Source organism: Marmota marmota, unplaced genomic scaffold (genome assembly GCF_001458135.2).
Source record: "Marmota marmota marmota unplaced genomic scaffold, marMar, whole genome shotgun sequence".
In the NCBI taxonomy this organism is placed as follows: domain Eukaryota; kingdom Metazoa; phylum Chordata; class Mammalia; order Rodentia; family Sciuridae; genus Marmota; species Marmota marmota.
In genome coordinates, this window is record NW_025999900.1 from 63,503,123 (window position 1) to 63,517,024 (window position 13,902).

Here is a 13,902-nt window from a genome sequence, read left to right on the forward strand (position 1 = left end):
AGATCATTCACAGCCTAGAGAGCCAGTGGAGTCACTTTTTGCTTGACTTTAATGCCATCACTCCTGCTTCCCTTCCCACTAGCGTTGGCTGCTGGGCTTTGAGAGCCCTCACTCGTGGTCACCACTCAGTGTGGGGCGCTGAGTTTTGGGTGGGGCTCGGGCTCGAGAGGAGCTCAGCAGCGGATGGGGCATAAGGCACAGATTTGTGGCCAGACAGGAAAGTCCCTGTGGCACTGTGGCCAGGACCTTGGGTAAGGTGGCACCCAGTAGGGCTGTTAGACCTGCCTGGTCTGGCAAGTCAGAGGGCAGGCAGAGGGCTGAGATGTGGCTCAGTGGCAGAGCACTGGCCTGGCCTGCGGCGGGCCTGGGCTCCATGCCCAGCACCGCACACACAAGATGGCAGGCACAGGACTGCATGGAGGAAGTGCCAGGTGACATCCAGCTTGGCCCAGGATGGGTTTGGTGGCAATATAGATGACGACCCCCGGGGCCATGAGAGAGCCTTGAATGGCATGGCCTCAGATGGGCAGCTCCCAGCACAGGGAGGGCAGCAGCAGCCACGTGGGGAACATTCTTTTTTTTTTTTTTTTTTTAATTTTCTTATGTGGTGCTGAGGATTGGACCCAGTGCCTTATGCATGCCAGGCAAGTGCTCCACCACTGAGCCACAGCCCAGCCGGCGTGGGGAGCATTCTAACAGGAGGATTGGTGGAGCGCAGGCTCAGCCTGTGCAGGGTGGGCACATTTGAAGCTCTTACTTAGAGTCAAGCTGAGCACACAGAGTGGAGATCATCACACGCATGCCTTTAGACTCTAGAGCACATGCACATAATAACATAGATCAGGCCTCTTCATTTTTGAATAATATTGCATGTGGCATTGTTTGAAAATCCTTAGGAATAAGACTTACGAAACTAATTTGTGATTGTGGCACTCACGGTACTGTAATTACTCCATGATGTTCCTCACCAGTTTCCTCTCTGCGAATGGTTTTCTGTTGGGTTATGGACAGACAGCGCTGGTTCCAATGGCCTGGTTTAAATGTCATTAAGCCTGGGTCCCTTGTGTGCAGTGGAGCCTCGCTGACTCTGAGCTGAATTCATCAAAAGCTCAGGGAACACCTCCTCTGCTCCTGCTGTGTCCTGGAAATCTAGACAGAACACCCCATGCTGGCTTGTTTATGGACCAGAGGTTGCCCCAGGTTTTCACTTCACCCCTATAAATTTTTAAAATATCAAGTTATTTTAATAGAAATATTCACTCTAGAAAGTTCTGCTTCCTGGTCTCCCTCTCGTGGATCTTCTGTTTTCCAGCATCTCCTGGAGCATTTCCCTTATCACGTCACCTTGCATGCGCTCCTCCTGCTGATTCTGTGTGCTTCACATTTGAAAGAATCTGTCCATGTGAAAGATAGATGAAGGCTTGTTTTTATACTTTGATATAGCAAACCAACTTAAATATTGATACATTGGGATTTATACACATTGAACTCAGTAGGAAATTAGGTGGCTCCTTTCCCCTCCTGGAGAGAGAGAGGTGTGAACCCTGAAGTGGCCCGAATAGCTGTCAGCGTCTAGTTCTTTCTGCCTCTTAGGATTTCTTGCATATTAGGTACGTGACACACACGTACCTAAGTAAGCAGAATATCAAAAAATTTTTTTTAATTTCTAGCCATTTAATTTTCTGTGTCAGCTACTTTTCCCTGGGATAGTGATTAGAAATGGCATATGGGTGAAGTTTTCACTTCTGCAGTGACAAGCTAGAGAGAATATGACATTTGTTTTCAGGTGCACTGGGGGGTCTTACTGACATCTTTGTTCTTTTTGTAGAGGAAGGATATGTGAAAATGTTTCTTCGCGGACGCCCTGTTACCATGTACATGCCCAAAGATCAAGTGGACGCTTACAATTTGGAAGCAAAAGCTGAACTCCCCACCAAGAGGCTGAAGCTGGAATGGGTGTATCCTTTACTCGTTGACTAGGTCTCACACCAGGTGAGCAGCCATGAGTGCTTGAAGTCTAGTTGCAAAATTTCACAGACTATAAGTCCTCTTGAGTTTTTGAAAAAATATTTTACTCTCACTTTTTAAAAGATTAATTTTACAAACGTGGCCTTACGTTACTACCCAGGACAGCATCCTAACATCCTCTAGAGGAGCTGTTAACGTGGGGCTGAACTGACTTGTGGTTTGTGGTTCTTGCTCCAATACATAGACATTGTTTTCTTGAAAATATTAAAAGGTTACATGAGTGTATGAATATATTTGGGGGAGGCAGGAAGATGGATCATTAGTTTATGGCCCGAATTTCAGTCTTTCCAAAAAAAGCTAACTTTGGTTAGTTAAAAACACATCAAGAAACAAGCTTAGTGAAAATGCTTAAAAACAGAGAGAATCTGGATTCTGGTGAGAATGAAGGAGCTGGTCACTCTTCACAGCAGTTGTCACGTCCTTGGTAAACCCTGCGAGGACTGTGGAAAGGCCAGGAGCTCTGAGAATTCGCCAGGAGCTCTGAGAATTCACCAGGAAACAGCCACAAAAATGCCAGAAAATACGGAGCTCATGAATGAGAAAGTGGGACGGGCTGTCCAAAATGACCAGACCCCGCTGGCAACACGGCTTAGACCCAAACAAAGGGGATCTCCCGGGAGAAGGACCTGCACTCTCCCCTCAGCCAAGTGGGAACGTGGCCATTGTGAGGAGCCCAAGTTCAAGGCCAATACCGAGGGCTTGAGGAGACGTGGAAGAATAAGCACACCTGCACACTGAATGGAGTGAACCCCGAGGCTTCTTAGAGCCGGGTGCAGCAGGAATGCAATCAGCTTTCTTAAAATAGGATGCTCTCCCACCAAGGTCTAGGGTGCCACTGTCTGACCCTGCCCTGTCACTAATGTTCTTGGAATAGAACACTGAAGTTTGGAAAAGTGTGCTTCCAGGGACGCAGCCAGGTACGAGGAGCGCGTCTGGGAAGGTGGGGTGGCTGCTGGCTTTCTTCTCTCCGCTGATTCAGCCACTCATCTCTCACTTTAGAGGAAGGCTGCCATGCTCCTCTCAGGCTGCAGAGAGGAAGAGCCCTCTGCCACCTCAAGCAAACGCTTATCTGTCACCTGTTCACTGCCAAGCCCTGGGACAAATTGTAAGCCAATGGCTTAAACTGAAGGTGTGGTGACTTCATTTAGAACAATGGCTGTTTCAGATTAGGAAATCATATTTTATCATCTGTACCCAAATTTCTCCTGAAAAGAAATTTTGTTGTTGTTGTTGTTGTTGTTTTAGATTCACATGTTATAAGCGTTTGGCTGCCCCCATTTGGAATCTGTCTTGTCCCATGTCATTGAAGAGATCCATCTCTTCTCTAAGTCAATAGTGGTGTATTAAGTGGTTGATTCAAAACACCTTTATCCAGCCCACTTCTTATTCATATTTCAGAAGATGTAAAACAGTAAAATTTGCTTCAAATAAATGGTATTTTTTTTTTGCCAGGCTATTTTTACAGCCAAGTTCAAGTGAGGTTTTACACTCAAAATAGTTTTCAAGGTTATTTTTTAAAATATTTTTTTAGTTGTTGATAGACCTTTATTTTATTTATTTATATGTGGTGCTGAGAATCGAACCCAGTGCCTCACAATGCCAGGTAAATACGCTACTGCTGAGCCCCAGCCCCAGCCCCAGTTTTCAAGGTTTAAAAGTACACGTGTCAAAATTTTAACAAGGATAATTAGCCCTAAAGAGCTGGGGCCAGGAAGACCTAAACATTTTGTGTATGCATGGGTGTGTGTGTGTGTGTGTGTGTGTGTGTGTACGTATGATCTGTACCTTTTTATGAATACATTTATCATGTTTTTAAGGTTTTTTTTTTTTTAGTAAAAGATTCAGTTCCTAGCCTCATAATGGACTCGATAAAACAGAACTAATTTTTGTATTATTAAAAATTTGCATTCACATTGCATCAGTGACCATGCCCAACTTGATGCAGCCACATATTGGACAGTGAGGGTTTGCAGGTTACCCTGTTTGGATCATAAAGCTGCTGATGTGCCTGCTCTCAAAGGACAGCCATGTTTACCTTGACGCACACATAGCTACGGGTACCGGGGGCGAGACTGTCGGAACAACCTGTACCTGCTCCCGACAGGGGAGACGGTGTATTTCATCGCCTCGGTGGTGGTGCTGTACAACGTGGAGGAGCAGCTGCAGAGGCATTACTCGGGCCATAATGACGACGTGAAGTGGTGAGTCCTCGAAAGCTGGAGGTGGCATTAGCAGGAAGGTCAGTATTGGGATGTGAGCCCCAGGGAAGGAAGGAAGCCACAAGCAGGCTCCAGCCGAGCTCTACTCTGGCCATGTTCACTGCTAGCACCTGGCCTGCTGACCCCCTCCAGGTCTAGCTGTCCATCCTCGGGCACAGAGTCTAACCAGCCAGTGACCTCAGCCAATGGCCCTGCAGGCCTGCCCACACAGCTGCTTAACACGTTGCACACAATGGCTGTTTGCCTCGTGTTTGTGGCTGGTCTACTCTTTCCCCAATTTGTCTACAGCTTTTGGTAAGAATATCATTCCTGGAAGTTTGGAATGAATAAATACATGTAGCATATATGTGTTTGTCCTGGTCAATGAAAAAAAAAAAATCCCATTGGCACAGATGAGGTGCCTTTCCTATTTAACATTCTCCAGTGACTTCTTAACAAAGGGTGGAGGCGAATTAAGTGGTTCGCAGGTTAAAATGTTTATTTTCCCAGCAAAGGATGCTTTTGCCTTGAGTTTGAAAGTTCTCCAGGAGAAATTCGAGACTGAAGATGAAATGAAGTGGGCACTCACTGTCCACGGAGGTTGGGGTTCGGGGGCTCATTGTGCTTTCTAAGAAGTCAGGCCTTGTGTTTCTTATGTTTAAATGTTTGACTAGATTGCACTTGGCCAGGGAAGAGCAAGGCCCGCCTTTAAGGGCTGGTGTCTTATAAATATCCTCTTTTCAGCCTAGCAGTTCACCCCGATAGGATCACTATAGCAACAGGACAAGTCGCAGGCACGTCTAAGGATGGAAAAGTAAGTTGTACTCTCTGTTCTTATTATTATTTTCTGAAAACACTGCTGATGGCGTCCCCCGCTTGGATCTGAACAGCTGACTCCCTCACCAGGATTGCTTACTGCCACTCACTGTCTCGCTGTGGACTTAAAAAGCAGCGTGTTCTTGCCTAAGACTTCACAATTCTGAACCTACCTACTTGCACACACGATAAGCTTTGAAATTGCAGGTGCCTGTTTGATGTATAAGGTTAAAGCCATAATGAACAGTCACTTGGGTGTGCGATGTCCTGCGGTCAGGCAGGTCAGTGAGAGAAAGCCAGCACGAGTTAATAGAGAATGACAGTGTTTCCATCTGGTGACTGTCATGTCTTACCAAAAACTCCTGTGGCATGTGATACCTTGTTCACAGAGATATCACAAATAAGGCTCATGTTTGTGTGACCTGTTACTAAAATAACCACATTCAGTACTTTTGTTCTTATCAATGAGTTTTCTCTCAGAAAGAATGAATGTGACTGTATTCTAGGAAACATTTTAATAACATTGAATTTTAAACATTAACTGTGTGCTGTTTTCCATTAAAACTCTACACTTGAAAAGAATTAATAGGGATAGTGGAAATCAGACTCCGGTTATGCAAATTCACATAAATGGAACAGGCGCTCATCTTTTTTTGTTTTTACACAGCCTTGAACATTTCTTTGAAATGAGTAGTGACCCTTTGCTCTGCCCTCTGGTGGCTTGATGTTGTATTTCAGTTCTGGCATTGAAATTGAGTCAGAACTTTTAGAACCTGAGAAAATGGTGTAGTTCCCTGAGCTCATCCAGTTTACCCTGGAGGACCGTGCAGACACCCAACTACTCAGAGATAAGGCCAGACCAGAACCCGGTTCACCTAATACTTCTGACCATCAGAGACAGTGCCCTGCCTTGGTAACAAATCAGCAGGTTGCTCTACAATGCTTTCTTCTATACGGAAGAGAGAAGTTAGTATAAATAACCCTGGTCACAGTTCAGAGGGTTTTGAGCGAGTTATGACAACCCTAAGTTTTATTTATGCATAATCAATAGCCTGATTTGCTCCTGTTGAGCCCAGGCATGTCAAACTCTTATCACTATTTGGCAGTGACCATTTGGATGAACTTAGACATACTTGTGCCTTAGCAACCGAATGGACTTTAAAAGGAGAACCCTGAGCCAGGAGAAAGGGGGGGCCTGCAGCCCCAGCTACTTTGGAGGCTGAAGCAGGAGGAGTTTGAGCCTAGTCAACATAGTGAGACCCTATTAAAAATAAAAATAACCCTCATATGCGATGCCCTTTTCCTTATCCTTTTTCATTTCTAAAGTTATGACACATCCAGATGTGCACATTGCACAGTCAGGTCCTTGGTATGGTTGTCAAGAGCTGCCAAGTCAAGTTTTAAAACTCGGTGGACTTCTAGTGTTGAGCTGGCCACAGAGCCCAGGCCCCCCTGTGGCCACTGGGATGTCTTGTCTCATTCAGAGGCAGCTCCTCAAATGCAGGGAAAAAAATCTTTGGTTTTTGACAAAATCGCAGTTGCTTCCCGGGTGATCGTGTAGCTTCAAGGTGAAGAGGGACAGGTCAGTCGACGGGACTGATGGCATCATTTGTTCATAACAGCAACTGCCCCCACATGTGCGCATCTGGGATTCTGTGACATTGAACACGCTGCATGTCATCGGGATAGGCTTCTTTGACCGAGCTGTCACCTGTATTGCATTCTCAAAATCTGTAAGTATGAAGCCCGTGGTGTTGTGGCCTCAGGCCTCAGGGGGAGCCCCCAGGCTGGAGTGGGGGGCTTACCGCCTGTGCAGGTGCAGATTCGCACTCTGGGACCTTCTGGCTTCCCAGGTCCCCTCATCAGGGACATTCTTCCAGTCGTACGCTTCAGCCATGTGGGCGTGGTAAAGGAAATAGCCCCCACCCCCATATTTGTCCTCATGTTCTTCAAGGCAGCCTTCCTGCTCTGGCCTTGAACGTCACCTGCTGCCTTGGCAGGTGGCTTCCACTGGCCCCGTTGCCTGTGTGCAGACAGGTTGGAGGGGGCCTCAAGGCTTCCCGGCTCCCTCAGGGTGTGCCGGCCCAGCCGATCCACGCTTCTTCATCCAGCTCACACACATGCACACACACATACCCACACATGTTCACAGCCACAGCTGTGACAGACCCCGGGACCTGCCGCCGAGGGCACTGTCTCCTCCGGGAGCTGCCCTGAGCCCTCTGGGCAGACTTTTCTGGAGCCTGGATGAGGAGCTGCCTCTGACCCCGGCCCTCCCACTCTGCCCCTCAGGAGCCAGGCTCACCTACGCTCCCCGTCTGGCCAGGGATGCGGGTCCCAGAAGCAGCGGGTGAAGAACGGTGACTAGAGTAGCAGTTTTTACTAAAATCGTGCGCATCCCAGTTTACTCTCAATGAAGTCTTGCTATGAACAGCTTTCTCTTCCAGAACGGAGGAAGCAACCTCTGCGCTGTGGACGACTCCAATGACCACGTACTGTCCCTGTGGGACTGGCAGAAAGAAGAGCGGCTGGCCGACGCGAAGGTCTCACTCAAGCCCCAGCGCTCAAGACTCCCCACGCGGGCCCTGGCACAACCTCAGCCCCTCAGCAGCTCCCAGCTGCCCCTGCCCCACCCTGCCCCAGTGTGGCTCCTTCCCCTTGAGGTCTTGTGGCCCCACCCTGTCCCCTGGCAGGACCTGATCCTGAGTGCTGTCACAGTTATTTCTTGTTTCACTCCCTAGTGAGGGAGCTGCGGCAGCCTCTGCTGCCAGATGAGGCAGCCAGCACCCAAGCTCCAGGCACTGCCCCAGCCCGGGCACCTCCCAAGCTGAGGAGACTCTGGGGGGACTTGAGGCCAATCAGATCCCTCCTGGGGTTCTCCCTGCAGTGGTCCACTTTGGCCTTCTCTCACTGCCTTGAATCCATTTTACCCAGAATGTCAACTTAATGTTCCTGAAGCTCCTTATGTTTTCATCCTGTTGAGATCGTCATTGGATTCCTGTTGTTATAGAACTGACTTTGGATTTCTCATCTTGGCGTCTATTAGCCTTAGATAACCGAACTTACCTGACATTAGAGACATCAGATAGCATCACTTGTCTCACACCAAGGTGCCCGCTGGATACCTCGCTCTCCTGACACTGGGGTCACCCCCGCTGACCTTTCACACCCAGCCATCTCTTGTGTGTCCAGGAGGCAGATCCTGTGCTCTGGTCAGGCGTGCTTCCTATCACGCTGGAGCCCTGCCGTCCAGGGTCCTCGTCAGGAATCCTGGGTGTCCTTGCCATGTTGCTAGGTGGGAAGGGATCAGAAGCAAGTTTCCATCCAGGTTCAAGGACATATGACTGAATTCCTAGCAAGGCCAGGCTTAGCAGGCCGAGCGCAGCCCTAGAGGCCAGGAGAGCAGTTGAGAGGTAATGAAGTGATCGCCAAAGACCCAGACCCAGCACAGTGGACCCCAGACTGCGCCTCAGGCAGAGGCCCAGGAACAGGACCCAGAGCCTCCCTGCCGGGGAAGGGGTCAGGGCAGCCAGGAGAGTGGGGCTGTGGGAATCCAGATTCCCACCCTTCTCTGGAGTTCCCCTCACGGGTGGGGATGAGGCCTAGAGCTCAGCACCTTGCCATGCGCCAGGCCTGGGAGATCAGCATGGGCACTGCAGCCCCTCCTGCCCTGCGCAGTTCGCTGCCCTGAGCTGCCCATCCTCGGGGCTCACAGCCAGCGGGGGTCAGGCGAGGGGGTGGTCAAGGCACGTGGCCAGTACCACTTCATACAGGGTGAATTCAGTGGGAAACTCAAAAGGCATCGTGCTTGGCTGGAATGAGTTGTTTATTGGTAGTTCAGATTTATATTCTTAAGAGAAAATTGTCTTAGGAGATTCCAGGTGTCTGATTGCCCTGTTTCCCCTCAAGTGTTCTAATGAAGCTGTGTTTGCTGCGGATTTCCACCCCACGGACACCAATGTCATAGTCACCTGTGGAAAATCACATCTCTACTTTTGGACACTTGAAGGAAACTCCCTCAATAAGAAGCAAGGATTATTTGAGGTAAAGTTACATCTTTTGTTTGGTTTTCCCCTGGGAGGTGCATGTGATCAACTGGGCTTTAGGGGGGCGCTGAGGTGTCCCAGTCTGGACTGCACCTGGGGGTGTGGTGGCACATCATGCTCTAGGACCCCTCACCTAGACAGGAGCCGCTTGTGCCTGTGGGCCTCACTGGTAACGCAGTGACCAGGGCAGGGAGCAGGCCCCGGCGAGGAGCTGGGACGGCGCAGGCCAGAGGGTGCGTGGGGGCGGCCGTCTCGTGAAGGGTGCCGGAGGCGTGTGTGCCTTCTGTGGGCCGGGAGAGCACGCAGGGACCTTCTCCTGGGCTGTTTAGAGGGTCCTTTGTTCTGGTGTGGGGTTCTGCTTCTTATTCTGTGGTCAAGACAACACAGCCCGCCCCTAGTCCCCGCCAGCACCCCTTCTGCTCGACTGTGCAACCTCAGGATTCCCCCGCCATTTGGAGCCCCAGAGTCTCTCCTCCTCTTAGAGCAGCGTAGTTACGTAAGGGTGGATAAAAATGAAAGCCACAGGGGATTGCTGTGGCTCCAGCTCTCGAGACCACAGGAAAGGCTGTCCTGATTCAATACACATATGTATGTATTTACTACATTCTGCAGAAACAGGAAAAGCCAAAGTTTGTCCTCTGCGTGACGTTTTCTGAAAACGGTGACACCATTACTGGAGATTCCAGTGGCAACATCTTAGTATGGGGAAAAGGTAACAGTGCCAATGCTTTGGTAATAAGCAAGACTTCAAGGATGACTTCTATAAGAACTGTCTGTTGATATGATCCACAGAGTTACTGTTAAATTCCAGGGTGTGTGTGTGTGTGTGTGTGTGTGTGTGTGTGTGTGCGCACGCACGCGCGCGCGTGTGTCCTGAAACCATAAAACTGGAACGGAAGAAAGCTGGAGAGTGGTAAGTCAAGTGTACCACCCTAAAGGGTCTTTAGGACCGAGGTGCCGTGAAGGATTTAATACGTTATTAGGAGATCTGTTAACAAGCTATAGCGATGAAGTTATAATGGCCGCATAGCTAGAAAATAGTTAGGTAACTTTTCCTGGTTCACACAGCCTTGGGCAGACGTCTCTTAATTGCTACAACTAGCAGTGTGTGAGCTGCTCTCGAGGAGCCAGAGCCAGATCCCTGCTGCTGCCCCTGCTACTGCGAGCCACTGGGGACAAGAGATTCACTCTGGAAAGATGTGCTCAGTTCAGGGCAGGCGACTTGGGGACACTTACCACGGCCAGGAAAATACGTCACCCCAGTTCAGGGGTCGGAGAGTTGAGGTCGGGGTGAGGTGGAGAGGGACCCCCAGTGGGCCTTCAGAACGAGGTGACTTGTAGACACCCCGGCTCCTGGTGCTTGAGGCACTGCTTGCTTAATCCTTGGAACAGTCCTGTGGGGGAGCAGTGGCCTGTTCCCCAAGGTCGACCTGAGGAAAGGAGCAGGCACCTGGCCCAGCACGCAGCTCACTCTGGGGAAGGCGTGGGCACGAACACGGGCCACGCTCCCGGCCACAGCGTGCACCTTTCCCTCATCACAGAGGAGTCCGCTGAGGCTCACTGGAGCACTGTGAGCTTCTAGAAATTGAGTCCTTCGTAGAGTTGAACTCACCACCCCACCCTCTCAGCCCAAGTGAAGTGAGGTCGGAGGATGGACTAGGCAAGCCTGTGAACACGCTAACGGGGTCTCCTGCGTGTCTAGGTACCAACCGCATAAGCCACGCCGTCCAAGGGGCCCACGAGGGCGGCATTTTTGCGCTTTGCATGCTGAGAGACGGCACGCTGGTGTCCGGAGGAGGGAAAGACCGGAAGCTCGTTTCTTGGAATGGAAACTATCAAAAACTTCATAAAACTGAGGTGAGTCGGCAGGCTGCTACAGACTCGCTTTAACCTTAAACTGTTTTTCTGACTCATTTCCTTGTTAGTTTAGAATCCTTAACTTACAGTTTTAAAATTTGTTTAGATGGAATTATATGGAAACAACGTGTTTTGTTACAATTGTGGAGGCAATTAAAGTACAACTAAAATAAACTTAAATTGATAAAAATTTGAGGCTTTGGTATTTTTAGGCTCTGCCTTTGTCAATAACACTCGACTTCTGTATACTCTCTGATAAAACAGTCATTTTTTAGGATCCATAAAAAAAAAAAAAAAAAATTTGAGGCTAATGGACACTTCATATTTACAGTGTTTTTCTAATAGGGCCAATTTAATTTTACAGGGGACTATAACCCACATTTTGATTTATCATTTAAGTCTTTCCTGCCTTTTACTAATTTCCAGCCTGTTACTTTGCCAACATTATCATTCTGCACTTAGGTTTATTGAGTATCTACTTTGTGCCTGGCTCTCAGCTCAGGGCCAACAGGCTCTGTAGCACTCCGGCTGCTTAGGAGACCTGCTTCACCTCCGGGTTACCTAGGAGCCACCCTGCCTTCCTGGAAGCCAGAGGCAGAAAATTTAATATTCCTCTACACACAAGAGTTTTCCCCCCAGGGTTCCAGGAAATTATGAGCAGACAGAAGGGAAAATTGCTGTCGATCTAATGGGTGATGCTGTGCGTCCCTACTGTAGAGGGACATGCTGCAGCACTGTTCCAGCTTCTAAGTCAGAGCGCACAAGGCCTGCTGTACAGCACATGACAAGGCACTGTTCAGCAGTGGGGGATTTGGTTCTACTGACCATCGCCTGTATCAAGGAGGCCTTCCTCGAGCATCAGCCGGCACTCCCCCTTGGTGGAGTTTTAGTCTGAGAACTTTTTATGCTAAGGTTTGATCGGCACTTGAGTGAACATTACTATTAATCTACGACTATTACTAGTCGTAGATGTTCCCGTGTTAAATTATAGCAGCAAAGGAAGCACCGAAGCCTCATTGGAGGTAACTCGCCATTATTGGTATCTGTGACTCCTCTTTGTGTGGATTGCCATCACCTTTTCCCAAGCCCAGGCCAATGGCCTGCCTGGAAGATAGAGAAAGGGTATGTGAGTGGCCCACTGTCCCTGAGCTAGGCCACTGTCCCTGCGCTGGGCCACTCTCCCTGAGCTAGGCCTGCCTGGCTCAGAGACCCTGTCTTCCTGGAGGGCGAGAACTTCAACTCTTCATGGCAAATTGCCTCAATGAGTGCGTTTTGAATCCTTTTCTTAATATTTGGATCATTTCTGGTGTCCATCAGTATGAACAGTGGATTTCAAAACTAAACAGAACAATGTTGCCATTTCAAAGTTACAGCAACTCTTACTGGTCCTTATTTTCCAGACCTTATCAACTCTTGCCACAGAAGTCATAACAAGTGAAGAGCAGACTAACCAATTATATTCCTTTATTATTTTGGGGGTCAGAAAAAAATACCCTTTTTTTTAAAACAACTTGATTTTTGCTGATTCTTTGAAGATATGTAAACTGTTTTATAGTTTTAGCAGTAAGGTTTGGGACCAGGGATGGAGCACAGTGGTAGCATGCCTGCCTAGCATGTGCGAGGCCCTGGGTTCAATCCCAGCACTGCAGAAAACATTAATAAAAATAAATAATAAAAAAGTAAGGTTTGGGGTTTCAGTCGTTCACTCCACAGCTGTGGTGGCTAACCTCTCTCCGTGTGTGCACATGTATATGAAACGGCTGAGTCCTTCCCATGTGATGGATAGACAAGGACTTTGGATGCTTGAGCTGACAATTTCATAAAATCTGAGATCTTTTCACACCACGCTTTCCAATGCAGATTCCTGAACAGTTTGGCCCAATCCGGACGGTGGCCGAGGGGAAGGGCGAGGTCATCCTCATAGGCACGACTAGGAACTTCGTCCTGCAGGGCACCCTGTCAGGGGACTTCACACCCATCACTCAGGTATGGTTAACTGAGCATTCAAGTAAGCTCCAGAAGGAGGCAGTCACTCCTGTGTCCCCCTGAAATGGCCTTGGCAGAGAGACAAATGAGGGATGCACTGAAGGGGCCCGTGCCGTCGTCCCTGCAGACCCCCGCTGTAGACTGTGGGGTCTCAAAGCTCCTATGTCTTGCTTCTTTGCAGGGTCACACTGATGAGCTCTGGGGACTGGCCGTCCATGCTTCCAAACCTCAGTTCTTGACCTGTGGGCATGACAAGCACGCCACTCTCTGGGACGCTGTCGGCCACCGGCCCGTCTGGGACAAAATCATAGAGGTAAGCATGCGTGCTACACTTCTACCTTTCTTGTAGAAATTTACCTGGAACTTGCTCATTTTTTCTTGCAAGCCAGCCTCCCCCACTGAGCTCTTCAGAGTCGCACTGCTCTCCACGTGCCCCGACCGCTCTCGCCCTGCAGTGCCGACGTTCCCCTGAACTCTTAGCAGGTCGAGTTGCTCACGGGTTCTTGGGCGCAGTGTCCTCACTGCCTCAAGTGCTGGAGATGCACGTCATAAGCCGTATTCTGTCTGTGACGTGACTCTTGGATAGGAGCTCCCAAGGTGTACTGAGAACAGTTCAATTCGTCTCTACGTTCTCAGTGTGATGGTAAAGATAAAGCATTAGTTTTAAAGTCAGAATCTCTGTGAACTTTGCAAAAGGAGCACAGATTGCATACCTTTCCCTCCATGTAAAACAGGCCTGCATTTCTTGAGCACTGGCTGTTTGCCTGCCAGACACTGGATGTGTGTTGTCTTAATCCTTGCGGCCACCCTGCAGGTTGAAAATTTTTTTTCTCGGGCTGGGGATGTGGCTCAAGCGGTAGTGTGCTCGCCTGGCATGCGTGCGGCCCAGGTTCGATCCTCAGCACCACATACAAACAAAGATGTGTCTGTTGATAACTAAAAAAAAAATATTAAAAAATATTCTCTCTCTC

General features: G+C 49.0%; 1 protein-coding gene across 5 annotated transcripts in view; it reads left to right on the plus strand.

The window, feature by feature from the left end:
- Eml1 (EMAP like 1) overlaps positions 1–13,902 on the plus strand; it is a 158,805-nt gene that overhangs the window by 126,053 nt on the left and 18,850 nt on the right. For all 5 annotated transcript variants that reach the window (XM_015495506.2, XM_048799314.1, XM_015495515.2 and 2 more), the window contains 10 exons: positions 1,829–1,958; positions 4,080–4,229; positions 4,971–5,040; positions 6,665–6,775; positions 7,490–7,585; positions 8,952–9,086; positions 9,701–9,800; positions 10,791–10,945; positions 12,806–12,931; positions 13,113–13,244. In XM_015495506.2, coding sequence (XP_015350992.2) covers positions 1,829–1,958; positions 4,080–4,229; positions 4,971–5,040; positions 6,665–6,775; positions 7,490–7,585; positions 8,952–9,086; positions 9,701–9,800; positions 10,791–10,945; positions 12,806–12,931; positions 13,113–13,244 — 1,205 coding nt within the window. The remainder of the gene's footprint in view (positions 1–1,828; positions 1,959–4,079; positions 4,230–4,970; positions 5,041–6,664; positions 6,776–7,489; positions 7,586–8,951; positions 9,087–9,700; positions 9,801–10,790; positions 10,946–12,805; positions 12,932–13,112; positions 13,245–13,902) is intronic.